This window comes from Dysidea avara, chromosome 11 (genome assembly GCF_963678975.1).
Source record: "Dysidea avara chromosome 11, odDysAvar1.4, whole genome shotgun sequence".
Taxonomy (NCBI): Eukaryota; Metazoa; Porifera; class Demospongiae; order Dictyoceratida; family Dysideidae; genus Dysidea; species Dysidea avara.
The window spans coordinates 17,887,205-17,913,413 of record NC_089282.1 but is presented as its reverse complement, the minus strand read 5'-3'; the positions used below and the strand labels follow the sequence as shown (position 1 = coordinate 17,913,413).

General features: G+C 39.1%; 6 protein-coding genes and 3 non-coding genes across 10 annotated transcripts in view; 4 read left to right on the top strand and 5 right to left on the bottom strand.

Moving 5' to 3' along the window:
• The window catches only part of LOC136239496 (E3 SUMO-protein ligase ZBED1-like), a 7,228-nt gene extending 4,295 nt beyond the window's left edge, over positions 1-2,933 (bottom strand). The window contains exons 1-3 of the mRNA XM_066030238.1: positions 2,409-2,933; positions 2,220-2,347; positions 691-2,174 (exon numbers count right to left, since the gene is read on the bottom strand). Of these exons, the coding sequence (XP_065886310.1) occupies positions 691-885 (195 nt within the window). The 5' untranslated portion in view covers positions 886-2,174; positions 2,220-2,347; positions 2,409-2,933. The remainder of the gene's footprint in view (positions 1-690; positions 2,175-2,219; positions 2,348-2,408) is intronic.
• LOC136237740 (thioredoxin domain-containing protein 15-like) lies at positions 1,975-2,782 on the bottom strand. Its single transcript, XM_066027953.1, has 3 exons — positions 2,409-2,782; positions 2,220-2,347; positions 1,975-2,174 (listed from the first exon to the last, which is right to left on the bottom strand). Exons 1-3 carry the CDS (start codon positions 2,780-2,782, stop codon positions 1,975-1,977), a joined length of 702 nt encoding a protein of 233 aa, XP_065884025.1.
• LOC136239494 (pre-mRNA 3'-end-processing factor FIP1-like) lies at positions 2,891-7,960 on the top strand. Of its 2 annotated transcripts, XM_066030234.1 has the most exons (19): positions 2,891-3,017; positions 3,072-3,119; positions 3,164-3,200; positions 3,259-3,309; positions 3,713-3,773; positions 3,827-3,975; positions 4,028-4,065; positions 4,120-4,233; positions 4,625-4,734; positions 5,247-5,358; positions 5,415-5,483; positions 5,530-5,713; positions 6,501-6,538; positions 6,594-6,677; positions 6,730-6,910; positions 6,963-7,129; positions 7,373-7,518; positions 7,578-7,609; positions 7,671-7,960. In XM_066030234.1, the coding sequence occupies exons 1-19, from the start codon at positions 2,972-2,974 to the stop codon at positions 7,858-7,860; spliced, it is 1,857 nt and encodes a 618-aa protein (XP_065886306.1). In that variant the 5' UTR covers positions 2,891-2,971; the 3' UTR covers positions 7,861-7,960. The 2 variants fall into 2 exon arrangements, with proteins under 2 accessions (XP_065886306.1, XP_065886307.1); XM_066030235.1 differs by lacking the exon at positions 5,415-5,483 and having other exon boundaries at positions 2,892-3,017.
• On the bottom strand, positions 7,840-10,620 carry LOC136239498 (protein POLR1D-like). Its single transcript, XM_066030240.1, has 3 exons — positions 10,428-10,620; positions 8,312-8,386; positions 7,840-8,144 (listed from the first exon to the last, which is right to left on the bottom strand). Exons 1-3 carry the CDS (start codon positions 10,538-10,540, stop codon positions 8,018-8,020), a joined length of 315 nt encoding a protein of 104 aa, XP_065886312.1. The 5' UTR covers positions 10,541-10,620; the 3' UTR covers positions 7,840-8,017.
• Positions 8,489-8,561, bottom strand: Trnaf-gaa (transfer RNA phenylalanine (anticodon GAA)). The gene has a single exon. It is a non-coding gene; the product is annotated as a tRNA-Phe (tRNA).
• Positions 9,346-9,418, top strand: Trnaf-gaa (transfer RNA phenylalanine (anticodon GAA)). Its single transcript has one exon. It is a non-coding gene; the product is annotated as a tRNA-Phe (tRNA).
• On the top strand, positions 10,216-10,288 carry Trnaf-gaa (transfer RNA phenylalanine (anticodon GAA)). Its single transcript has one exon. It is a non-coding gene; the product is annotated as a tRNA-Phe (tRNA).
• Positions 10,533-20,945, top strand: LOC136239497 (COMM domain-containing protein 5-like). The gene is made up of 7 exons (XM_066030239.1): positions 10,533-10,723; positions 10,781-10,935; positions 10,988-11,016; positions 11,422-11,472; positions 19,563-19,658; positions 20,627-20,702; positions 20,749-20,945. Exons 1-7 carry the CDS (start codon positions 10,567-10,569, stop codon positions 20,848-20,850), a joined length of 666 nt encoding a protein of 221 aa, XP_065886311.1. The 5' UTR covers positions 10,533-10,566; the 3' UTR covers positions 20,851-20,945.
• On the bottom strand, positions 20,842-26,209 carry LOC136239495 (LON peptidase N-terminal domain and RING finger protein 3-like). Its single transcript, XM_066030237.1, has 13 exons — positions 25,822-26,209; positions 25,212-25,374; positions 25,039-25,160; positions 23,927-24,049; positions 23,666-23,873; positions 23,543-23,615; positions 23,369-23,483; positions 23,133-23,159; positions 22,181-22,281; positions 21,960-22,127; positions 21,727-21,899; positions 21,596-21,672; positions 20,842-21,248 (listed from the first exon to the last, which is right to left on the bottom strand). The coding sequence occupies exons 1-13, from the start codon at positions 26,104-26,106 to the stop codon at positions 21,045-21,047; spliced, it is 1,839 nt and encodes a 612-aa protein (XP_065886309.1). The 5' UTR covers positions 26,107-26,209; the 3' UTR covers positions 20,842-21,044.

Sequence of the window (26,209 nt, the reverse complement as noted above, 5' to 3'; positions counted from 1 at the left end):
ATAGGTATGTCTTAGCAACCAAATCAAATCAAACATTTCTGGCTTCTCTAGGGACATTCCTTGTTAACATATCTTTAACCAAGCAAATACGTCGCTACTATGGCTACAAATAGCACATTGTATGGGTTCCCACACACAACAATAGTTTCAAACACAGGTGTGCTTTTTCAGTGAAACAAAAAATTGTAAAAATACGTTTTACTATAAGAAACAGACTTCATTAACAACTCCCATTCATCTATAGCTAACACATGTACACCAGCCTCTAAAATAGATATTAAAACCACACGCTCCTCTAATATCTATACCTCTACCAGAAAACAGCCAAAGGCAAAGGATGAAACTTTTCACAAAAGACCTATAATGCTGCAGAAAGAAGTCTTACCTACCAACCAATCCCATAGCAAAATGTATTTCTAAAGCAGCAATGAACAAAGAAAAGACCTTTTGGCTAAATGTGTTATCGTAACTTAATGCAACCAATAATGCTATTGGATTTGGTTTGCAGCTAACTGTAACAAAGCACAGTTGACAGAGCTATATAGCTATGTTGACTAAATTCCTGTGTTTACAGCTGCTAAAATTACAATACACGCTATCAGTCGCACAAAGCTGCTGGACACAAAATATTTAAAATACACAAAATTTTACTGCACACGCACAGCTATATTAATCAGCATGGAGGCTCACCTTAAACAAATTTGACGTATTGGAGCAATGTTTCACTTCAATATCGCATAGGCTACAACGCGACTTGCCCGACTTTTGATCTTCTTTATCGAAGTAGACCCACGCCGCGCTTCTTTTGCGCCTCTTGTGAACGACGCGTGTGTCAGCATTTTCCACGTCCGTACTGGTATCGAGACTGGTATCAGTCGCTTCCATCGTGCGAAGCTGATAAACGCTCTCACGATCGATATGTCAACCGATATACCGTATTTCAGTGACGCATCACCAGATCACATGAATAAAATTATGCACTCAAACAACAAAAATAACAATGTAAACGTCTAGGATATCTCATGTCAATGGCTTCTGGTCATTCTTGTCATCATTATTGTCTTGAAGACTTTGAATAACTTTGGCTATCATTGCCTCTCTTTCAAATATAGGGGAAAACCTACATTGTGATCCTGCCTTGATAGAGAATGACACAGGCTCAATCTCCCCACGCAAGTAGGCTGTTATCGTCTCCTCACACTGAGAGAATGAAGGCTGTTTTGAGTAATAGTTCTTAATTGACGCATGCCATCCTAGAGACACATCAGCTGTTCCTACAACATGAATGTTTGTCGGATGGTAACTCCTTTCCAAGTAAAATCTCTGTATCACTTTATCGTGATCAAGAATTTTTCCATCATAGAAAGTCCATTGGTAAAGCACATCCATTCCACTTGGCTCACTGGGGTAGCGTTTAGGATAAAATGACTTCCATTGGTAGAACTGCATACTGAAGACATTATACCTCCCAACTTTAAATACCCCACGAGTAAATCCTGCGATATTAGGGGGTCTAAGGGGTCCCAGGCTACTCCACAGATCTACACACGCATCTGCCAAAGTTTCCGCCAATTCGTCGTAAATTGATCCCTCCTCCCTCAAAATGTTGAATATCGTAGTGCAATGTCCATGAAACTCTTCGAATTCAAGACGAAATTGATTGGGACTGGTTTTATTTTCGCTTGATTTCTTTAGTTCTTCGGCTCTTGCCACAGCAGCTTCCACCAACTCCGTAAACCCCATGGGATATGGCGCTTGTCGATCACGAATCTGCCCTTCAATGTCGTCCAGTATTGACACAGATTATCGGTCCTCACTACGGGTTAACGACTCTTTCCGCTCTTGCACGAGATTTAGCATGAGATTTTTAACTTCCACAATCGATAAATCTACTCAACGCTATAAACAATCATAGTAATATCCGGATAGTTTACTAGTGATAAAAAAGTGCATGTGTGTGCGCGTGTGTGTACATCAATCGGTTTTAGGTCTACTCCAAAGAGTTCTGATGTAATTTATTGGAGATAAATAGTAGATACAACAAACCACTCCAACGATGCTCACATACCACCAACAAAACTGCAGTAGCCAATTTTCAACTGGCACAGGTTTGGTCAACAAAGGACCTTCCTTATCAACGTCCGATAACGTCACATTTGAAATTGGCTCAAGACCTGCACAAGCAAATATTTAAGTACCCTAACATACAAGAAATTTACCTGTAACATTAGTGACTAATGTTTTAAGCTCTTCGAAGCTCTTAGAGGGGTCAAATCGCTTTGCAATTGTTCCATTAAAAAACAGTGACATTGATGGATAATAAAGCACAACATATTCTGGACTGCTGCTACAAAAAAAAAATACAACAAAGTTAATACACAAACATGTAAGTTATAAAGAAAACTTACATATCATTGTAATGAAGATCAACGGCTAAAATCGGTAGTGAGTTGAATGCTCGTCCTAATGCATTATACTGATAGGCATACTCACAACTGTAGTAAGACCAGGATGCATAGAAGTATACAATAGCACATCGATTAGCAACACTTTCATCTTGTAGTATATCATTCAACTGTTGGCTCGTGACATTCAACACTGAAGGAGGGTCGGATAGTACGGAGTCTGGCAGAGTACGATAATCAATGCAAGGATATGGCGTTATCTTTTGTTCCTGAGCTTCGTCTGTTTTGTCTTCTTCGTCTGGAGCTTCAACCTCGGCCTCAATGGTAGCTTCAACCTCGGCTTCAACAGTTTCAGTAACTGGAATTTCCTCGGGCATTTCACCATCTTGTGACAATCCCTCCTCTGATTGAGGCACGTGTTCTTGCAGAGTAGAGTTTATTAAAAGAAGTAAGTATAGCAACGATACACGGGTAACACGTAAAAACATCATGCAAACCAAACAATTAGAATCGTAAAATATTTTCCAATTAAGGCGCACCACACTTGAGCACACACAAGGCGAAACATGTCGGAAGAAGTGGACGAGGATCGATGGCTGTATGGCAACGGTGGTATGGTGTTTATATGTAACACTGCGACAATGTAATATTAATTGTTATGGGTAGGACCAGAAAGCACAACTAAAACTGACAACGATATTACTATCAAGAAAGGTTAGTACCTCCACTAAATAGTGTTATTTTAGTCGTAACAATAGAAGCTATAGCAAATAACGAAGAAGACGTCGCTGAAAGGTGAGCATGCATGCATTGTATTTTATATAATGCACACCAAAATTGAACCCGCCACTAGACCATCCACTCCTACTCTAGATGACTTAGAGCAGGGTGAAGCTAACATAAGGTGAGGTATAAATGTTTTCAGCTGTTGAGATAGTAGTGTTGCACTCTGGAGTGATGTAAATAAATTTGGTCTTCTGAAAGGCTTTGAGCGTTGTTGTGTTAAGTAATGTGTGTATGTATTATTCAACTGTTGGGTCTTCGATGGCAATACTGTCGAAGCGTTCTGACTGGACCACATAAATTATGATGTGTCTGGAATGATTAAAGTTAGGCCGAGTTGTAGAAGACCTAACATGGATTGTGTGTTTTGCTGTGTATAGTGTAGTGTGTATTTGTGTGCTCATACAGCCTTTAAGATATCACAAGCCCTTCTGACCAGAGAGTAGCTTTTCTGCACATTTTTATAAACATTTTAAAATGCTACTGTACTGAAGTTAGTTTGATACTGTCGGTTTATCTTATAGTGCACCAGAGCCAGCAGAGAACTGGGTTGCACCAGATTTAGTACAGAAACAGAAAAATGAGGTACAAAATCCCGACACATGCTCTTACCTCAACTTCACACTTCTCCAATAAAGGCTTCAGTTGCCATGGATGATGACAAAGCAGCTGATGAAGAAGAGAATGAAAAAGGAAGTGAGGATTCATCAAGCGATGAAGATGAAGATGATGATGTTCAGATTCACATTGGAGAGATTAAGACAACTCCAGCAGGTGGTGCAGCAAGGTACGTAGGAGAAAAAAATTATTCGCAAATATTATTCAAATCTTTTTCTTAGTGGTCCTTATAGTCGCGCTTACCGAGGATCACTAGGAAGTATGTGTCTTGTCCAGAGTGCTGGTAAGTGGTTTAATTTGAATTGTTCTGTAGGTACTAGTGGAGCTCCAGCAAAGAAAGTTGAAATGGACGGAATTGGGGATGTTAATGGTGTCCCCTTATTTGAATATGACGTGGATGCCCATGATAAACCATGGAAGCTTCCAGGCAAGATAATGTATAGCTGCATCATTAAGGACACAATACCCAGGACACTTATATTGTTACAGCAATTTTGTGCACAAGTACATGTTTATCAGTAAATTTAATACTAATAGACTTGAGAGCAAGATGGTCCTAAGTTGTTTCGAGTTGAAGGCACTATGCTGCAATTGGAACCTATAAGATAGTTAGGGCACCCTGGAATATGGAAACCTTGTCAAGTAGGACTCTAACATGGCCCCTTGGTGTACATACATTTATTCCCCTGAAATCTTCTATTTAGAGCACCTTGATAATCAGAAGGCTTCTACATGGTTCCATTTGTATTTAGGCCCCTGAGATCAGGGCACCTCGCTAATTAAGACACTTGATACATACTTGCTATCTCGTCTTTTAGGAGCTGATATAACTGATTACTTTAACTATGGATTTTGTGAAGAAACATGGAAACTCTATTGTGAGCGACAACGTCAAATGAAATCAGAAGTCGGCCAACTAAACAAGACAGTAAGCAAGTCTACATCATCCCTTGCTCGACACTACTCAGTAGCCATTAGTACTCACAGTAGTAGCAAACTGGTACATGTAAATTATACTATTACTTGTTGTTACTGCACTATTAGTTATTCTATAATGATTGTGTGTTTTGTGATATCGATAACATGTATTAATATCGATATAATAAACATTGATTTGAACAATCACAGCCACTGTATAAGGTAGTGCATTAATTATATTTGGGGATAGCAGTTCTATAGATCAATGGAATCTCCCATTATATATAAACAGACACTACAAAAATTTTCTTAAGAGTGACAGGGTCTACAGATCTCAAAGCTGTGCCAGCCGTAGAGGGAATAAAATTGGGTCTTCCTTAAGATTCTAAGTACTACACTACTGTCTTTAGCTTGCAGCATGGAAATGTGCAGTTTCTACCAAAAAGATGAAGAAGCTACAATTTTTTTTATTGTGTTATTAAATATTGAATGTAAGTATATGTGTGTATGTTTGGTCAACAGGTTATTGCATCATCTGGCAATATTCCAAGTCTGGGGACTCCCCCTGCCATGATGTCATCTATTACACAGCCAATTGGAATTGGTTTACCACTGCCACCAATACCTACACCAGGTTTGTGTGCTGCACAATTCAAAACATCAAAGAAAACACAACACAATGTATTTCAGCTAGTACAACTGATGTGGGGAACAATGTTCCTCTTATTTGGTACAAAGATAAGCCCGGGGACCAAACAAGTGAGATTGACTGCTTTTATGTTACTTTTGTATGTTTTGTGTATAGAAAAGGTTACCACACCCACGTTTGTTCCACCGACTATTTTACCACCACCTCCCATGCTCCCGCCACCACCCCCTGTTGTACCGACCACACCCATAGAGACAGACGTTAACAAGGAGGACAAGGAACAGAGCAAGTCACCACGTCCTGCATCTGACGGCAAGGCCACCCCAGAATTGGACAGCATGTAAGTTACTTTGTGTATTGTTGTTAAGGAAGATTGGTCTAAAATGTTGTTCAGTAGAACATCTTGGTAATAGACTCTTTAGGACTTGGAGAATGTCCTCTTTTAGTAGTAGACAATTCTTAATTTACATTTCAGCGGTACCGTTTCATCCTTTTTGAGTTTGTAATAAAATAGTGGACACTGTTATTATTTATTGTCCTTTCCACCTAATTTATTATAAAGTACTGACTTTGTGGTAATGCTAGTGATGACAATTACAGTGTATGATGGAACCATCATATCCATTAAATAGGGTACCCCTAAATTTGGACACCTTGATATTAGGTTGTCCACGGTCCCATTTATATTAGTTTACCCACATGTACAGTAGGATGCACAAACACCTTTGCATTAATGACGTGAATTTTCATGAACACTGCTGTCGTGAACTTGTTGTGAACATTCATGAACTAAGTTGTATAGAGTTGCACAGCTATTTAGACAGTTCAGTAAAGTTCTTGAGCAGTTCGTGAATTCACCAGCTGTTCATGACAAGTGAGCCTTCATGAAAAATTTAGAGCATGTCATTTTTTGTGCACTCTACTGTGCATAAAATCCTGACACCTTAATGATTAGGACATTTGTCCATGGTATCCACACATTTAACCCCTGAAATCAGAGTGCCTAACTTATAACAACTTGTCTGTTGAATAGGGAGTTATTATGTAATCAATTATGTGTGTACTCACGACATTTTCACAAGTACTCTAAGGAAACATGCTGTGATTCTAATATATTCATTATGTAGGGAAGCTATAAAGCCGATCAAGGGTCCATTGCTGCCTCGTGAGTTGAAACAAATTGTGTGTATGTGTTACATACACAATTTATTCCTTTACAGCCCCCACAGCACCCCCTCCACCATTTCCAGGTGTACCACCACCTGGAATGATGCATGCTCATGGACTTCCCCCTCCCATTCCTGGTAAGATTACATCATAGTCACTGCCACTGCTCACTGTGTTGTTTTTGTAAAGGTCTACACCCAGGCTTGCCCACTCATGGCTTGCCCACTCATGGCTTGCCTACTCATGGCTTGCCCACTCATGGCTTACCCCCTCACGGCTTGCCCATGCCAGATGGGTTTCCCCCACCTCCATTCCCACCACATGGGCTACCCCCTAGGGGTCCTGATGGATTTCACCACTTTGATGATAGGTAAATGGAAGTGTTTGTTGTTTATAAAACTAACCTTGTCCATTCATTTTAGAGGGTTGCCAGCCCCACCAGAATTTCTTGGCTTGTTTCCTCCAGCATGGGACCCTTCACTGGGACCTCCTCCTCCAGAATTCTTTGATTCTCTCAGACCATCCACTCCAGTACGTGTCAGTCGTAGCCGCAGTCGTACACGATCTAGATCACGATCATACAGTTCAGGTGAGCTAACAGATTTTTGTTAAGTACTTGTACAGTTAGTTGATTATAGATTTCCATGGAAAGTAATGCAAATTGTTCTTTCTTTCCATGGCTACAATGTTTTGAGGTTGATTTTGATCATAGAGAAATTATTCAAGTTATGTTGTCATAAATTTGACAGGGCAAATACATTCACAATATATACCTGGCAGAAATTAGATGAAATTTTATATCATACTATATGCTTTGTACCTGCCTTTATAGGTGGTTCAATTAGTGATTATGACCACAAGAAACGTCACAAAAGGGATAGAAATAGACGCCGGTCAAGGTCGAGATCACGTGATCGCCATCGAAGCAGTCGGCATCGACATGATCACCGTAGAGACAGGGACAGAGATAGAAGAGATGTAAGTTTACATTATTAATTTAGGTACACTTTTAATGTCATACACAATTACACATACAGCGAAGAAGTGATAGATCTTCTCGACATGAAAGGTACATTAAATTTAACCGCAATAGAATTGTTTGAGCATAATTCCCTCTATTATTATTGTAGTAGCAGACATCATAGAAGAAGCCGATCTTGGTCAAGAGATAGAGATGAGGAACGAAGCAGTAGCAGCCGACACAAGAGAGAAACACGTGAATCACGGGATACCAGAGAGAGCAATAGGGAAAGAGAAAGTACCAGAGAAAGCAGAGACAGTAAAGAAACTCCTAAAGAATCACACACACCTCCACCTTAATTTAATGTACACATACACACACTATAATGTTTATAAAAACAGCACACGATATAGTCTGTCTTTTTTAGCTTTTATTCCCATGAAGAATTCATTCTGTCCACTGTTTGATCCTTCCTTGTACTAACTGCACCACAAGACTGTTGGATGTCTTAACAATCTACTTGCGACGTTTGAATTTTGATGATTCTTTTTGGCCAGTAACTTTCACTCTCTTGTTTGCTTGCATTGTACCTTCAAGTGTGTTAAAAAGGAACCGTTTGTTGGTTTTGGATGGTCCCCTTTGCCTGTAGAAAAAGTGAAAGATTACAATATATGCTATAGTTAGCAAGCTCAATAAAGGACACCATAAGACAATAACTTGCATTTAGAAAGAGAAAAACTAGTCTAGGGTGCCAAAAAAAACTTGTTCTAAAGTGTCCATTACACAGATAGAGGCTCCACTGCTTCTTACCATCCAATGGGTCCAACTCTATCAGCTCGCTCCTTTGCTCTTTTGGCATCCTTCAGTAGCTCTTCAACAGCAAGTCTAGTGAGTGATTTATAATACAAAGATGACAGTTTGGCTTAATACACTGTGTATTATTTAGAGTAAAATGTACAGAACATAAGCTTTGTGAAGGAAAAAAAGTGCTGAAACCCGGGATTGAACCAGGGACCTTTAGATCTTCAGTCTAATGCTCTCCCAACTGAGCTATTTCAGCTACATGAAATATGGTTGACAAATACGTACCTTTAATAAACACCACAAAGGATAAAGGTAGAAATGAATTGGAACTAAAATAAACCTGGTGTACAGGAAAGCTGCAAACTTTATTTCTAATGGTTCCAACTTCCATGTCAAACGAACTATGTAGAACGACTGTTGCATGATAAAGTCCCTTTATTATCACCATGTAAATTTATGTCAAATTTTCAGATTTATAAGGCTAACACTTAATACATTATATCTACACAGAGAGTACATGTTTACATACATAAGAGCGTGTGTGAAAATCTTTAAGAGCTGGTAAGACATGTAAGGTGGCTAAAATTAATAGAAAAAGCTGGTAATATGTGACCTGCTGAGTGAAAACCTGATTTGTTTGCATGTATTTAGGCCATAAACTATACCTTGATGAATGCCCCCAATTCGTGGTGAATAGAATGACAAAAGTCCCAACTCTATAGCCTGTTACACTCAAGACAATATGATCAGTTAAACAAACATCTATAAATTTTTTCCTGTATAGGTACTGTATAAATCAATTGTACTGACCAGATAAGGTGGCTGAACTTTAACATCCCATTAGTTTTTCTCTCTAGACAACAAAAAGTCATAAACTGAAGCTTGAGGAAAATGCAAACAAGTCAGGTCTTTGCTCAGCGGGTCACATATGGGACCACACGTGTACTGTACATCTGTAAACAATACTGTGCAGTACAACTTGTAGTTCCTAAGCCACTGGTGTGTACATGATGTGTCTTTAAGGCAAACATCACTACAGTGCTGAAATAGCTCAGTTGGGAGAGTGTTAGACTGAAAATCTAAAGGTCCCCGGTTCAATCCCAGGTTTCAGCATTATTTTCAACAATTTTTTTTTGTTTGGTTTTTCTTTGCACAATTTTTTCCACCTTGCAACAATCATACATTTTTATCATCAATCAGCACTAGAAGAGAAAGAGCTTGGTAAGGCTAACTGTCTTAAGTCTTACAGATCCATTTGTAACCACACAATCTTGATCAAACGATATAAATTATATTATGTGCCTACAAAATGTCCTGATTGCTTGAGGTACTAGCAGAAAATCATTAAGGCCTCATTGACCAATGCTTTAAAATTACCAAATAATGCAGGAACTTGACATCAAAATTATTTGACTGCAAATATCTAGACTTACCAATCCCCGGACAGCAATTTTGCTACACGAGTTTTTATTGCGGTAAGCCTGCCAGTATTGCCACAGTTGAGCATGTACATACCTCATATGCACAAAAAATTCCTGAAAAACCAGAAAGTCCCACACTTAACACTTGAAAAGGTACGTACCTGACATGTATGAAAATCTTTGAACACATGGACCGATATGTGGAAAGAGATGAGAGAGATTATTAAAGAGAAGAGAACGTGAAAGAAAGGCCCAAGAAACAGACGATGAAAGACAAGCAAGATTTAGAACAAAAACAACTACTGTTTATTCTATAGTGGCACTGTATATGGATTGGCTAGGCACAATCGTGTATCTAGCAAATCACATACATCTAGTAACTCTAGTTATATTAATTTGCAAAATTTCACTGGAGCGAGCAGGAGGTAAAAGCCTAGAAGAACACTCTTAACTATATATACCCATCAGCACCGGTCTAAATACCATGTAGCTGAAATAGCTCAGTTGGGAGAGCGTTAGACTGAAGATCTAAAGGTCCCTGGTTCAATCCCGGGTTTCAGCACTTTTTTTTTTGTCTCTGCCATCATTTCGGTAATCTCTTTTCAGCTTTGCCAAAGAAAAGATAACAGTGTTGACAGCATAGATAATACACGTAGCTACATGACATATATATGCTGATTGCTGACAGCAAATCTGATCACCTTTCTAATTCATTTTCTTCTTCTTTATCATCCACACCAGGAGAACTTTGTTTCTCGTTCTTCTTTTCATCTTCTTCCTTAGTCTGGTCTTTACCAAGGCTGCTCTCGGCCATTTAGGTGTGCATTAATCAGAAACAAGATGTCGGTGGTGCAGGTAATGGGAGGAGGAAAGTTTGGCGGCAATTTAGCTGCAGACAGGACGCCATTTTATGGTATAAGACTACCGGACGAAGTCAAGAAGAGTATTGCCATTCTGAAACAAATTGACCAGGACAGCTTCAGAAAGATACTGAAACGTGAGGGGGGCTTCACTTCATCACGGGAAGAATAAAAACTGTCATTATTTCCTCTAGTTGTGGTGCAGTATTTGGAGACAGGCGTGATAGAGGAAGAACAGTTTTTAAAGATGACCTCTGCCAAGCTGACTGAAGATAATCTTCGCATATTGTTTGCAGCCCTTATGATGTTACTAAGATCAGCATTACGACAACCGACATTAAAATCGGAGGTGACCATTTAACAGTGACTTTTACAAAGCCTTGAAATGTATTTCACTGTAGGTCTTTGTTGAGGACTTGAAGCAGATAAAGTAAGGAATGTTATTTTCGGTTTTTCATCATATACTTTTGCTACTCAGCCTGTCATATATTAACCTATATATGAGGAGAATACTTCAACCTCAAGACCACACTTGTAATTAAGTATCATTAATTTTGATAAATATGTGGCCCACCTATTAGCAAAGGGAGAATATCATCAAGTACTACCCCCAGGTTTAAAGGTGCAATCAGTTTGCCTATCGTGTAATGTCTTGTGGCATGAATTAATGTATCCTTATTAGAAAAAAATTATAACTTTAAAATGTAGCATTCCTATAGCTTACATCGATGCTAGAACAATCATGCCTGTGGCATAATCATGTCATGTGACCTTGTTAGAGATATTGATTGCATGTGAACTCAGCATCATTCCTTCCCTTTTGTTTCTCTTCTAGATATCCTGAGCAAGTTATTGTAGATCTGAACAGTGCTGCATTTGGTTCAAGGTGAGACCAACACTTATGTGTGTCGAGTATACAAGGATCATGTTACACTTTTAAAAAATGAGTGCACTATTCGTATATATATGCACTAATTACACAGTTAGGTTGTAAAGTAAATACCACCTTTAGTGTTTAACCCTTAAACCAGAAAACTGGATTTAAACTTAATTAAAATACGCATGCCTTGCACAAAGCACTGTAACTTTCAAAGCATCCATCCTATGGCTACGCAATTTACGTCATTGTACTTGTGATGTAACAAGAATAAAATGGTACCTAGGGTTTTACCCTAAATGGTGAAGCCAAAACTAGCCATAAAGGTAACTTTTTGGTAAGGCAGCATGCAAACCCTTTACATACCTTTATAAAATGGCCAATAACTCGATGGTGGTTGCTCCTATCATCTTGCAACAACTTCCATTTGATTCACTGTTAACTTTTCTGTCAGGCCATACATACTCACGTGAGTAAACTCACAATCGAAATTAAACATGTGGCAAGAATTTTGAAACATGGAAACGCGACTCATCGCTGTTCATCACTTCATAACAAGTAAACCACTGTAATTATGGTGTTCATTTAACCTTCTCCAAGTAGCCCATTTTAATCTATGTGTATTTGTAGGCTGCAAGAAGTAAGTTACATTATCTAGTGTCGCCATGCATGCCCATATTGTGTAAACACGCATTCCCCAAAAGTTCTCTGCGAGTTTAAGGATTAATTGACTGGGCACTTATGGTTGGTTTGGAGTTGCAAACACTGTGTATATATTATCTAATCCAAAACAGCCAAGCTGTAAAAAAAGTGTGCGGCCCTCAGAAAGGCTATGGTGAAAAAAGATGTGAAATCCAAGGTGGCGGCCAAGAAATGGCTGTGATGGTAGGTTAATGGTAAAAATTTTAATAACGACAATTCAGGTGAATTTTTGTGCCAATTGACCAAGAGGCACCAAAATTCACCTGAATTGTCGTTATTAAAAATTTTTACCATTAACCTACCATCACAGCCATTTCTTGGCCGCCACCTTGGATTTCACATCTTTTTTCACCATAGCCTTTCTGAGGGCCGCACACTTTTTTTACAGCTTGGCTGTTTTGGATTAGATTTCATTTCTTTTTGTATTTGTATACCCCAAAGCCGGCCTATGGCCAGCTTTGGGACTTTTTTAACCTATGTTTTTTTCTTTACTACAGGAAGAAGAAAAGATGAAGTAGATGTACTTTAAATATTTTATCAGTAAATGTACAAATTATATATACTGTATAATACATATGTGACCGGATTTGCGAAAAGGGGTCTTCCACACACATCCAATTTGCCAACTTTGACAATTGATAACTTCAGATTGGAAAGAGCTATTGCCTTGAATTTTGGACAGTGGTGAGCACCAATATAGCTGAATACGTGGTGAAATTGTCAGGTTAATATGTTACTTGAACACTGAGTTATGGTCTCCAACGGTTACGGAATTGGATGTGTGTGGAAGACCCCTTTTCGCAAATCCGGTCACATAATATTATATTGATTACAGAAATCTCCATGGTGGTGTCTTTGTAACTGAACACTCTACAAGGTGACTTCTTCTAATTGCTCTCTCTACAGGGTGAATTGTTTGTAGCTGAACGATCTACAAGGTAACTTCTTCTAGCTGATCTCTCTACAGGTTGATGTGTTTGTAGCTGAATTCTGTATAGGTGATTTGTTTGCAGCTGAGCTCTTTACAGAATGGTTTCTTTGTAGCTGAACTTTCTAAAAGGTAACTTCTTCTAACTGATCTTTCTACAGGGCAATTTGTTTCTGGCAGAATTTTCTACAGGGTGATTTCTTTGCAGCTGAACTCTCTACATGGTGGTTTCTTTGTAGCTGAACTCTCCACAAGGTAATTTCTTCTAGCTGATTTCTCTACAGGGAGATTTGTTTGTAGCTGAACTATCTACAAGGTAACTTCTTATAGCTGATCTCTCTACAAGGTGATTTGTTCGTAGTTGAATTCTGTACAGGTGATTTGTTTGTAGCTGAGCTCTTTACAAAATGGTTTCTTTGTAGCTGAACTTTCTCCAAGGTAACTTCTTCTACCTGATCTTTCTACAGGGTGATTTGTTTGTAGCTGAACTATCTACAAGGTAATTTCTTCTAGCTGATCTCTCTACAGGGTGATTTGTTTGTAGCTGAATTCTGTACAAGTGATTTGTTTGCAGCTGAGCTCTTTACAGAATGGTTTCTTTGTAGCTGAACTCTCTACAGGGTGATTTGTTTGTAGCTGAAATCCCTACAAGGTAACTTCTTCTAGCTGATCTCTCTACAGGGTGATTTGTTTGTAACTGAACTCTCTACAGGTGATTTGTTTGTAGCTGAACTCTCTACGAGGCGATACTTCTAGGTGATCTCTCTACAGGATTCCTTGTTTCTAACTGAACTCTCAACAGGGTGATCTGTTCATAGCTGAACTTTCTACTGGGTGATTTGTTTGCAGCTGAACTCTCTAAATGGTGGTTTCTTTGTAGCTGAACTCTCTACAACGTGACTTCTTCTAGCTGAACTCTCTACAAGGTGACTTGTTTCTAGCTGATCTCTCTACAGGGTGACTTGTTTCTCTCTACAGGTGATTTGTTTGTAGCTGAACTCTCTACATGGTGGTTTCGTTGTAGCTGAACTCTCTACAAGGTAACTTCTTCTAGCTGATCTTTTTACACTGCATATTTGTTTGTAGCTGAGTTCTCTACAGGGTGATTTGTTTGCAGCTGAACTCTCTACATGGGAGTTTCATTGTAGCTGAACTCTCTACAATGTGACTTCTTCTAGCTGAACTCTCTACAGGGTGACTTGTTTCTAGCTGAACTCTCTATAGGTGATTTGTTTGCAGCTGAACTCTCTACATGGTGGTTTCTTTGTAGCTGAACTCTCTACAAGGTAACTTCTTCTAGCCGATCTTTCTACAAGGTGATTGAGTTTTTTGCAGCTGAACTCTTTACATGGTGGTTGCTTTGTAGCTGAACTCTGTTCAAAGTAACTTCTTCTAGCTGAACTCTCTACAAGGTGACTTGTTTCTAGCTGATCTCTCTACAGGGTGACTTGTTTCTCTCTACAGGTGATTTGTTTGTAGCTGAACTCTCTACATGGTGGTTTCGTTGTAGCTGAACTCTCTACAAGGTAACTTCTTCTAGCTGATCTTTTTACACTGCATATTTGTTTGTAGCTGAGTTCTCTACAGGGTGATTTGTTTGCAGCTGAACTCTCTACATGGGAGTTTCATTGTAGCTGAACTCTCTACAATGTGACTTCTTCTAGCTGAACTCTCTACAGGGTGACTTGTTTCTAGCTGAACTCTCTATAGGTGATTTGTTTGCAGCTGAACTCTCTACATGGTGGTTTCTTTGTAGCTGAACTCTCTACAAGGTAACTTCTTCTAGCCGATCTTTCTACAAGGTGATTGAGTTTTTTGCAGCTGAACTCTTTACATGGTGGTTGCTTTGTAGCTGAACTCTCTAAAAGGTGACTTCTTCTAGCTGAACTCTTTACAGGATGATTTGTTTGCAGCTGAACTCTCTACGTGGTAGTTTCTTTGTAGCTGAACTCTCTACAATGTGACTTCTTCTAGCTGAACTCTCTACAGGGTGACTTGTTTTAGCTGATCTCTCTACAGGGTGACTTGTTTCTAGCTGAACTCTCTACAGGTGATTTGTTTGCAGCTGAACTCTCTACATGGTGGTTTCTTTGTAGCTGAACTCTCTACAAGTTAACTTCCTCTAGCTGATCTTTCTACAGGGTGATTTGTTTGTAGCTGAATTCTCTACAGGGTGATTTATTTGCAGCTTAACTCTCTACAAGGTGACTTCTTCTAGCTGAACTCTCTACAGAGTGATTTATTATTTTTGCAGCTGAACTCTCTACATGGTGGTTTCTTTGTAACTGAACTCTCTACAGGGTGATTTGTTTGTAGCTGAACTGTGATTTGTTTGTAGCTGAACGCTCTACAGGGTGATCTGTTCATAGCTGAACTCCCTATAAGGTAACTTCTTCTAGCTAATCTTTCTACAGGGCGATTTGTTTGTAGCTGAGTTCTCTACAGGGTGATTTGTTTGCAGCTGAACTCTACATGGTAGTTTCTTTGTAGCTCTACAATGTGACTTCTTCTAGCTGAACTCTCTACAAGGTGACTTGTTTCTAGCTGATCTCTCTACAGGGTGACTTGTTTCTAGCTGAACTCTCTACAGGTGATTTGTTTGCAGCTGAACTCTCTACATGGTTTATTTCTTTGTAACTGAACTCCCTGCAAGGTGACTTCTTCTAGCTGATCTCTCTACAGGGAGATTTATTTGTAGCTTAACTCTCTACAGGTGAATTGTTTGCAGCTGAACTCTCTACATGATGGTTTCTTTGTAGCTGAACTCTCTACAAGGTAATTTCTTCTAGCTGATCTCTCTACAGGCCGATTTGTTTGTAGCTGAACTCTCTACATGATGGTTTCTTTGTAGCTGAACTCTCTACAAGGTGATTTCTTCTATAGCTGATCTTTCTACAGGGTGATTTGTTTGTAGTTGAACTCTCTACATGATAGTTTCTTCGTAGCTGAACTCTCTACAAGGTGATTTCTTCTATAGCTGATCTTTCTACAGGGTGATTTGTTTGTACCTGAACTATCTACATGATGGTTTTCTTTGTAGCTGAACTCTCTACAAGGTAACTTCTTCTAGCTGATCTCTCTACAGGACAATTTGTTTGTACCTGAACTCTCGCACGATTGCTTCTTTGAAGCTGAACTCTCTACAAGGTGATTTCTTCTAGCTGATCTTTCTACAGGGTGATTTGTTTGTAGCAGAACTCTCTACAAGGAAACTTCTTCTAGCTGATCTCTCTACAGGGAGATTTATTTGTAGCTGAACTCTCTATACATGATTTATTTGCGGCTGAATTCTCTACATGATGGTTTCTTTGTAGCTGAACTCTCTACAAGGTAACTTCTTCTAGCTGATCTCTTTACAGGGTGAATTGTTTGTAGCTGAACGATCTACAAGGTAACTTCTTCTAACTGATCTCTCTACAGGATGATTTGTCTGTAGCTGAACTCTCTACAAGGAAACCTCTTTTAACTGAGCTCTGTACAGGGTGAATTGTTTGTAGCTGAACTATCTACAAGGTAACTTCTTCTAGCTGATCTCTCTACAGGATGATTTGTTTGTAGCTGAACTATCTACAAGGTAACTTCTTCTAGCTGATCTCTCTACAGGGTGATTTGTTTGTAGCTGAATTCTGTATAGGTGATTTGTTTGCAGCTGAGCTCTTTACAGAATGGTTTCTTTGTAGCTGAACTCTCTACAAGGTAACTTCTTCTAGCTGATGTATCTACAGGGTCACTAGTTTGTAGCTGAATTCTCTACATGGTGGTTTCTTTGTAACTGAACTATCTATAAGGTGACATCTTCTAGCTGATCTTTCAACAGGGTGATTTGTTTGTAACTGAACTCTCTACAAGAAAACTTCTTCTAACTGATGTCTGAACAGGGTGAATTGTTTGTAGCTGAACTCTCTACAGGGTGATTTGTTTGTAGCTGATCTCTATACAGGTTACTAATTTCTAACTGATGTCTTGAATTCTGTTCAGGGTGACTGCTCTATTAGGATGACTGCTCTATTAGAGTATCTCGATCTCGCACTTGCTGCACCAAGTTAGATTTCGTGTTATAACTCCATGGCTTTAAATCTGATTTTTCTACACCATTGAAGAGCCTTTCTAAGATGATAACTCCATCTGTACAGCGATTTTCAAAGCATTACCCCAAGTGGTTTATCTGGTAGGCGTGGCAAGCATAATAATAATAATAATAATAAATTAGCTAATCTCGATTGCGTAATTGTTACACACTGTTGATTTTTTTGCTGTATCTTCCTGGTTTTTAGCTCGATTTCTTTCAAACCACAAAAGGTTTGAGGTTCAATAGTTAACCTATTCACCCACCGATTTTCAGCTTCTTCCCATATGCGGTTTACCCTGTAGGCGTGACAACATATTGGTGTTATTTTTCGTGCATAATCGCTCATAACTCTTTGCCTGTTTATGGTATTCCAGCCAAAGTTGGTACAGAGATGCGCCTTTATACCCCCCTTCTGTGTGCCAAATTTCAAGGCAATCGGATAACGCGTTCGCGTTTTATAGCAGTTTTTGTAAGTGTGCGAAAAGAGGAAGAAAAATAAGAAAAAAAAACGAAGAAACTAAGCCAATTTTTGAAGTCGCATATCTCAGGAATGCCTGAAGCGATTTCGCTCAAATTTGGAATGTGGAGTACTGAAGTTGGAGGGAATGTACACAGCAAAATTTGTCTTGTTTCATCAAGGCAGCACAGAGCTACGGAGGTGCGAAAATTGCGTTTTCTTTCTTCCTGTCAATATACTCACGGGGTTGCGCGCCGGCTTCTTGGGCCGCACGACACACTACCGTGTGTCTTGATGATGTGTCAACCTATTGTTTAGTATCTCAGCAGCTGGATTCATCATGAATTCCATTTATTTCTCCACTACCACATAGGTGTTGATTCGTGAGTGGCATGTAATAGCTTCCTTGAGCTGAATAATCAGGAAATCATCTGTATTTTCTGTAACAGCCGAATTGAGTGCAGAGGTGCTTGTTCTTTATTTGTAGCACTATGTAACGGGCAGGACATGGCTGAAAATGAAGTGAAATGGCCACTTCACTATTGATAATTAATAGTCAGAGCATGTGTTCAGATGCAACATTAGTTTCATGATATGGCTGGCATCATTCTTTCCTCCTTCAATGCAGTATGCACAGGTTCACCAGTGTTACAAGAAGTTAATGAAACAAGCGCAAGGAAAACTTAGGAATTTTTAACTCGAATAGGGATCATAGAAATAAAAAAGTAATGGAACAAGGTACATCTGCAGCAATACTAGTGCATATCTAATCCCTACTTCATTACTTTTGACTTGATTTGACCTCCATTCATTACTTTTTATTTCTGTGATCCTACTTGAGTTAAGTTTTCCTTGTAATTGTATATTACCTTACCTGTGCAGAGACGCCAGGTTGGTGTGTGCCATCAGTTGTCCAGGCATAAAGAGGTGCTGGTGTTGAAACTCCCTTTACACACTACACAAATGCTGTGTAAAAGAATCTTGTGTTCAAGGCAATTCACAAACTTTTAATATTTGGTTGTTGACTATCCACTTTAGTTAGTTGCTTGTTTCCTGTGAAACAGCAACTGCCTTCTTCAGCATTTGAAACTAAGTTTCAAACTTTTTACACCTTTCAGACACGGACACTTACTAGAGCGACTAATAAATTTGTGTGAGAAATTGACTGTTGCAAATTTGTTGCTTCACAAGACCAAGTGACATAATTGTGTACAAGAAAACCTGCTGTACTGGTATTTGTTGAATGTTCTATTAGAGTATATTGTGTGCTTCTTACCTACAATTGGTGTTACCGAGGTCTGCAAGAGAATTCAACTAGTTTTTGTAAGTAGTTTGCTTGGTAGCTGTGACAACGATGCAACTTCCTGAAAATCGTGCAGAACTTGCCATTTATTAACAATGTATGCTGAATCACCAGCTAAAGTAAGAGAATTGTTATGTGTATTACACTTCAGCTGAAGAAATATAAGAGAAATTGTGATGGTGCATCTCAGAAATGGTTGGGTGGATTTAAGTAAAAATTAGTACAGAAGGGTGTCCCACCCTGAGGGAGTTTCCGCTACAAAAGTAATCTGTTTATGTCAAAGCATACCTGAGGTACTTGCAGCACATTCCTATATAATACACACTTGTCTGTTGTACACATGCACAGTATAATTATGGCATGCAATATATGCATAATTGAAATAGCTTGTAATTGTAAATTATATGCCTGAGGTTGCCTGTCATTGGGGATGTGGTAATTCTCCATATAGGTAATTTTACTACATGTACACTTTTGTAATACACTCACCATATGTAGCTACTTTAGGAAGAGATATCTTGCCAGCTTGATCCCTAAAAAAACATAATAATATCCCCATGCTATAATTCTTGTTGTGAGGGTTTAGTTTTGTTAAAATTTATAAGTTTGTGAGTATAGTATAGTTAATTTTCCTTTGAAGGAGAATAGTTCTGGATCGCTGTGCCATGGACCAGCGAGTCAGGTTACCACAGCTCGACAACATGCGGTGGAGAGTTGATGTCATCATATCTAACAGGTGCGTCTGTGTTTTGTTCTTCAATTATGTTATACGAATCTCCAAAGGATTTGTGCATATACTGTATTTGCTTGGTTAAATGCTGCACCTTCAATGGTAGCTGGTACATTAATCTATTTTGAAAATAAGAAAATAAGGGTTGAAACATTTTTGAGCATTGCAATTTTGAATCATCGCACATCAATTTTTAAAACTAAGGTAATTCCATATAATTTAACCAGTATGTGAACTGGTTTTTTTCTACAGTACACAAGTCTATGCTTCTACAGTGTCTTATAATAGATACCCTACCTGGATTGGAAGCACACATATAGTTCCCGTACAAAACTACGTAACTATTCACATTTCATGCCTGAAGTTTTGAAACGCTCTACATTTGAAGATTCCATTTTACTGTCTGGATACACCTCGGTTACTTTAGCTAGTAAGTTTAGTAGATTGTTTCTTGGGTGGCGATTGGCCTACTACTGGTATAGGTGCTTTCCATACAAAAAGTATTTGCAAGAAGATGGTGGGGTGAACAATGCAAGTCTAGTTTAAGGCTGATGCTTACTAATGTTACGTGTACTGGTATATGTTTCATGGTACATTCGCTCCAGTTTAGTCAAGTTCACGATTCTCGCCTCTCATATCTACCTTCCACACTTGTCGAACTTATAGCTAACACACATCAGTACACCCACTATGATTAGGCCAAACCTTATATTCCATCACGGTATGTTTACTACTCATCAGCAAGCAAAACACGTGTTTATAAAATCTACTCCCGGCACAGTATAAGGGGTGCAAGTGCAGATGGATTAGGTGGCTCTTAGAAGTTTCCAATCCAGTATGTGGTGTCTATTATCTATGGTGCAACTATATTTGTACTAAAATCATGTCACATGTACTTGTGCTAGTTGAATTTAAGAGAGTTGAAATGTTTTAACTTGTGTTGGCATTATAAAGAATTTGTGTGTTGTGCACAGTTCATTACATCGGGTATTAGAGCCATCAATCCTCATGGAGATGAAACTGTCTGATGGCTCCATTAAGACCTTTGAGGTAAGAATGTTTATTTATGAGATGCTACATCAGATCTTAATTCCAGGTACCGGCAAGTAAATTTCATGAGCTACGATACAGCGTTACGTCTGTACTGAAAGAAATGCAGGACCTTGAAAAGAGAAATATTTTAAAGATGAAAACTTGACAGAGTATCATAAAAACCTTTTTTACAAGTCAAATAAATACATATTATTACATAACGTACTGTACAAGTCAAAATGTGGTATTTCATACAGTAAATTGTTGAACAATATAATTACTGTAGGTCGGGTACATACAATCTTACTACAACCTGTTTAAGTGATGCGATAGCAGTAAGTCATTTTATAGTTTAATCAGTCAAGTTGGGGTTGGTATGGAGGCCTGAAGCATTTTGAGGCGTTCCGATATGTCTGTTGATTTGAGATGATTGGTTTTCTGTTCATTGCTGGTGGGGAATATGTGAATGAATAGCCACAACCATGGCGGTCCATCTGTCTCGCTTGAAGGAGAACTAGGATTTGTTGTCAGTATTTCACTACCGACAATGTCAATGATGTAAAGCTAAATAAAAAATGCACATACAGAAATACAAACAAATGGACAGCGTCTTTTGCACACACAAGGCATGTCATGTGACAAAGACGAAAAATTGTAAAATTCTGAAAAAGGGCAACCTCTCAATTACAACAACCTCTTGGTCTTAAAAAGTGTCCCACTAAAATAGGTGAAGACAGCCATTCTACTTGTGACTGGTAACAGTCAATATGGTAGAAACAAGACACTAAGGACAGTTTTAAAGTCTTCCCACCAATACAAATACAACCCCTAAAATCTCAGTTGGTCCCACCCAAAGTGTCCAGAGGCTCCTATCCACTGTATATAGCACTGAGAGATCTTCCCCTACATACCTTTGTAGCGTTTGACAAAGCAGCGTACCAATTCTTAGCTAGCTGGTATACTTCACTTTCCAATTTCTTGACCGACTCTGTGATGGAACAGCACACAATTTAGGTGACTAAATTTCTAGCTCTACACATACCATTTTCAACCAGCCTGTCAGCAATAAATTCCACTTTAGCCACGTGAAGTCCATCATGCATTCTCAATGACTGAATTTCAAATCTTCTCTCTCCTCTTGCCTTTAAAACTGACCGTCCATCAGGAGTATACTGAACTGTCTCTATATATAACACAGTACCATAGTTGCATGCTCTAAACAGTATGACAAAAAGGAAAATTAAGACAAATTTTTGGATTTAGTTGTTATCTTACTTGCCGTCTTTTGTCTGAGCACACATGCCAAACCGTCGACTGCCCGCCATGCAGTTTCTTACCAACATTCGGTAGCGTGGCTCAAAAATGTGAAAAATGCTTGTCACAGATGGATAAGCATGTGTACACACAAATACTGGAAGTTCAACATCAGTTGACAGGCCAATCCTATTGTAGGGAGTAAGTTTAGATAAACATGATTACCACTTTTGTTGTCTCACTTTTGTGCCTCTAGTTTGGCTTGTTGATGTTGTACGTTTCTTGTGTCATTTTGTGATTTGAAGTGATGTTCCAAGGTTCCCTCCAATACAGCATCAATGGTCTGAAAGTCATATGTCACATACGTACACACACACACACACACACACACACACACACACACACACACACACACACACACACACACACACACACACACACACACACACACACACACACACACACACACACACACACACACACACACACACACACACACACACACACACACACACACACACACACACACACACACACACACACACACACACACACACACACACACACACACACACACACACACACACACACACACACACACACACACACACACACACACACACACACACACACACACACACACACACACACACACACACACACACACACACACACACACACACACACACACACACACACACACACACACACACACACACACACACACACACACACACACACACACACACACACACACACACACACACACACACACACACACACACACACACACACACACACACACACACACACACACACACACACACACACACACACACACACACACACACACACACACACACACACACACACACACACACACACACACACACACACACACACACACACACACACACACACACACACACACACACACACACACACACACACACACACACACACACACACACACACACACACACACACACACACACACACACACACACACACACACACACACACACACACACACACACACACACACACACACACACACACACACACACACACACACACACACACACACACACACACACACACACACACACACACACACACACACACACACACACACACACACACACACACACACACACACACACACACACACACACACACACACACTACACTTACTAAATCACTGTCATAACTTCGTGAAGCCTGCAAGAAGAAAATAAGCATTGATAGCCATATGCAGTAATAATTTCCATCAACCCAAATATCCTCCCCAAATGGAAGCCTTACGAAGTCAAAAACAACCTTATAGTCCATCATCAGTTACATATACATATATGTATTCATAGAAAGGTAATTTCGCACCTCATTGCCATAAAATAAACACCTGAGTTTAACACACAAACATTGCCTACCTCAATCAAAGTGGCCCGGCATACAGGACAGGTCTGAGCATGATCTAACACTCGATAGAGACACTCTCGACAAAAACTGTGACCACAGGAAGCTGTAACTGGTTCAAACAATAGGCTAAAATATTTAAAATCACATGCTAAAAAACAATAGAAGAACAAAATATTAACACGCACCCTTTACATAACATGCACTCCATATCCGTCTCGTTGATCTTATCTTCACAACACTTCAAGTCGTCGTGCATTTCTAGTTTACAAAGTGTAACAAAAGTTAAGGTACAAATGTATAATTCTAACCTGATGTGTATGTTTTGTGTGACTGCAGTGACAGTTTGAGGATTAATTCTTTAAGTTCTTGAAATGAACTGTTCCTTGCAACTAAAACGTTTGCTGCATCATCGTAATCGGTTGGAACATTTGCAGAAGTAGTGCTGCCATTGTTCTCACAGTTATTGCTGTTACCACTGAAGAGTTGCACCTTCTGCTCCAAGAGCTGCATAAACAGCTATTCAAAGAGACAATAGTATAAAGATGTATTATTTAAAATCCAATTCCTACCGCTGCAGTCGCTTTCTGTATCATGCATTCATTTCCACCAAACCTCATGCAAAGAATGTAAGCAGATAATGCTTCTGTCAATCTTCCTAGCTTTTCAAGTGCTACAGCTCTTCTGTAATGTCCCTATAGCATAGACAATAGGAAGTATTGAATGGACATGAAAACTGAAGACACATCTGTATAAGGCATACAAGCACTAATGTTATACTCTTTTATATCTTTCATCTTTGATATTTACACCCATCGACCAAAGAAGTGGATGTGTTCTCCATCTGCTAATAAGACCAGCAATTTTTTTTTTCAGCAGGTTTCTTTACATACAGATCAAGCACCCTTACATAGTGCTTGCCTCTTAGCTGGGAAAGCTACATATTTATTGCGATGTGTGAAAGCTTGCAACATCCTTGAAAGGTGTCTGGAATAGGCCCACATATTAATGGTTAGAGGATTAAGTATACTCCTTCATTAGAATGTGTGACCAACTTCCTCTAATTATTATCATCAGTGACTCCAAATGATGTCACGAAAACATTTAAATTTAATATATTTAATTAACCAGGGGACTTGATGAGCTTATGATTCAACTGACCACAATGCAAGGGATATTCTGATGTGCATAAGTCATTTGAATGGAGTAATTGGGTGCATGGATTGGTGAATCCTTAATGCATCAGCCAACACAAAAATCTCACACGATGTTCTGTGGATAATGGCAACCCATTCATCAGTCTGTCAATATCACTTATTAGCAAGATTACCAGATATATGTGAAAACTACATGCTACCAGTTAGGACTAAAATCCTCAAATTTTAAGTCAGGACACAGATATTCTATCCCAAAAATTCAATTATCTACTTCAATGAGACGGTTTTTAGTGACCCACAAAAGTAGAGTTGGTAATACGATGAAAGTGCAGGGTTCATGTGTGTAGAGGGAAGCCGAACAAACAAGGACTCATTACATACACAATGCACGCGTAGAACACATACAATACAATGTGACAGCTAGACATCATCACTTCAGCAACAAGGAAAGACAAAAACTCCATTAATAAAACATTGCTTGAGAGCAGGATATTAGCAATATTACTTGTGTGCATGCATACACAGACCTTGGGCCAGTAAGGACGAAGTGTACAACATCTCTCAGCATCCTTCAATGCCTCACTCAGATTGCCAACAGCTATGAAAGCTTTTGAACGATTACTCAATACTCTATGATCATCCACTCTGCCTGCAAAGTAATCCTTAAAAGACACTAACTATTATCTTACAAGAAGAATACCTGTTAGTATAGCCTCTGTGTATTTTTGAATTGCCAATTCATTCTTTCCTTCTTCTGCTAGCTTGTTTCCCTCTTCTTTTAGCCGGTGTACTGTTGCCTTATATGGGAACCATTGTAGTAAAACATTGGATAACACCAGTGTAACACCACGTCTTCTGGTGCCCTAGAATAACAAAGGACACTACCTTTATAATCTTTTTAAAAAACCACATCATGTCACCTGTTACACAGCAGAATTTTTTCAATTTTAACACTTCATTGGAGCAAATTATTTACATGTAATATTATACCACAAAGAAATGCCACAAATTTACACTACTTAATTTTATATCACCACTAGTACTACAATTTATCAACTCCCACTGTGTAGGGAACAGCAGTTTATTAGCATTTGGGCCTGCTATATAATTTTTCTTTACATTTTTTTCAATTGAGTGACTGAGGATTATTCTACTGTACTTGTCTCATTAAATTTAATAATGGTTCTCTTCTTATCATTTCTCAGGACCACATAGGTCTACTTTCCAGTTCAAACAACATTCTATAGATAGCTAAGGTAGATTTATAAAACGAAAATCTTTGTGGATTAAATTAAATTACATTAACTTACTTGTCTGTCCACGAATAAGGAGTGTTCCTTGCTGCACGCGGGGCAGGAGACGATGCTTCGTGTCGCTGAGCTGGCCGCCAGTCTCTCTGCACATACCTTGCACAGTGAATGGCCACAAGGGAAACACACCGGTTCAACGAACACTCCACAACACGCCCAACAATTCAAGTATCCAGTTAAAGACGATTGGGTGTGTGGAATTATCACAGACAGTTCGTTACGAATCCCGAGGATAGTGAGAATGACGCGTTTGATAAAGTTTGCTTTTCGCTCTCCTTCCATCATTCTTCACCGGAGGTTGACAACCAGTTAACATGTTGAAGATTACAGTGGATTATGTAAGTTTGCTCGTGCAGGATCAGCTGTAGCAACAGTTCGTGATGGGTCA

What these genes read in the sequence shown, in the direction of transcription:
- LOC136237740 (XM_066027953.1), bottom strand. Translation starts at nt 2,782, where the DNA reads ATGCCCGAGGAAATTCCAGTTACTGAAACTGTTGAAGCCGAGGTTGAA. An exon ending in GATCTTCATTACAATGATAT is followed by an intron (nt 2,348 to 2,408) that starts GTAAGTTTTCTT and finishes TTTTTTTTGTAG; the next exon opens with CAGCAGTCCAGAATATGTTG. An exon ending in ATTAGTCACTAATGTTACAG is followed by an intron (nt 2,175 to 2,219) that starts GTAAATTTCTTG and finishes TTGCTTGTGCAG; the next exon opens with GTCTTGAGCCAATTTCAAAT.
- LOC136239494 (XM_066030234.1), top strand. Translation starts at nt 2,972, where the DNA reads ATGTCGGAAGAAGTGGACGAGGATCGATGGCTGTATGGCAACGGTG. An exon ending in CAGGGTGAAGCTAACATAAG is followed by an intron (nt 3,310 to 3,712) that starts GTGAGGTATAAA and finishes TTTATCTTATAG; the next exon opens with TGCACCAGAGCCAGCAGAGA. An exon ending in TAAGCCCGGGGACCAAACAA is followed by an intron (nt 5,484 to 5,529) that starts GTGAGATTGACT and finishes TTTTGTGTATAG; the next exon opens with AAAAGGTTACCACACCCACG.
- LOC136239498 (XM_066030240.1), bottom strand. Translation starts at nt 10,540, where the DNA reads ATGGCCGAGAGCAGCCTTGGTAAAGACCAGACTAAGGAAGAAGATGAA. An exon ending in GAAGAAAATGAATTAGAAAG is followed by an intron (nt 8,387 to 10,427) that starts GTGATCAGATTT and finishes ATCACTCACTAG; the next exon opens with ACTTGCTGTTGAAGAGCTAC. An exon ending in AGAGTTGGACCCATTGGATG is followed by an intron (nt 8,145 to 8,311) that starts GTAAGAAGCAGT and finishes CTTTTTCTACAG; the next exon opens with GCAAAGGGGACCATCCAAAA.
- LOC136239497 (XM_066030239.1), top strand. Translation starts at nt 10,567, where the DNA reads ATGTCGGTGGTGCAGGTAATGGGAGGAGGAAAGTTTGGCGGCAATTTA. An exon ending in AGTGCTGCATTTGGTTCAAG is followed by an intron (nt 11,473 to 19,562) that starts GTGAGACCAACA and finishes TTTCCTTTGAAG; the next exon opens with GAGAATAGTTCTGGATCGCT. An exon ending in GATGTCATCATATCTAACAG is followed by an intron (nt 19,659 to 20,626) that starts GTGCGTCTGTGT and finishes TGTTGTGCACAG; the next exon opens with TTCATTACATCGGGTATTAG.
- LOC136239495 (XM_066030237.1), bottom strand. Translation starts at nt 26,106, where the DNA reads ATGATGGAAGGAGAGCGAAAAGCAAACTTTATCAAACGCGTCATTCTC. An exon ending in ACACAAAACATACACATCAG is followed by an intron (nt 23,616 to 23,665) that starts GTTAGAATTATA and finishes TTTGTAAACTAG; the next exon opens with AAATGCACGACGACTTGAAG. An exon ending in GAGTGCATGTTATGTAAAGG is followed by an intron (nt 23,484 to 23,542) that starts GTGCGTGTTAAT and finishes TAAATATTTTAG; the next exon opens with CCTATTGTTTGAACCAGTTA.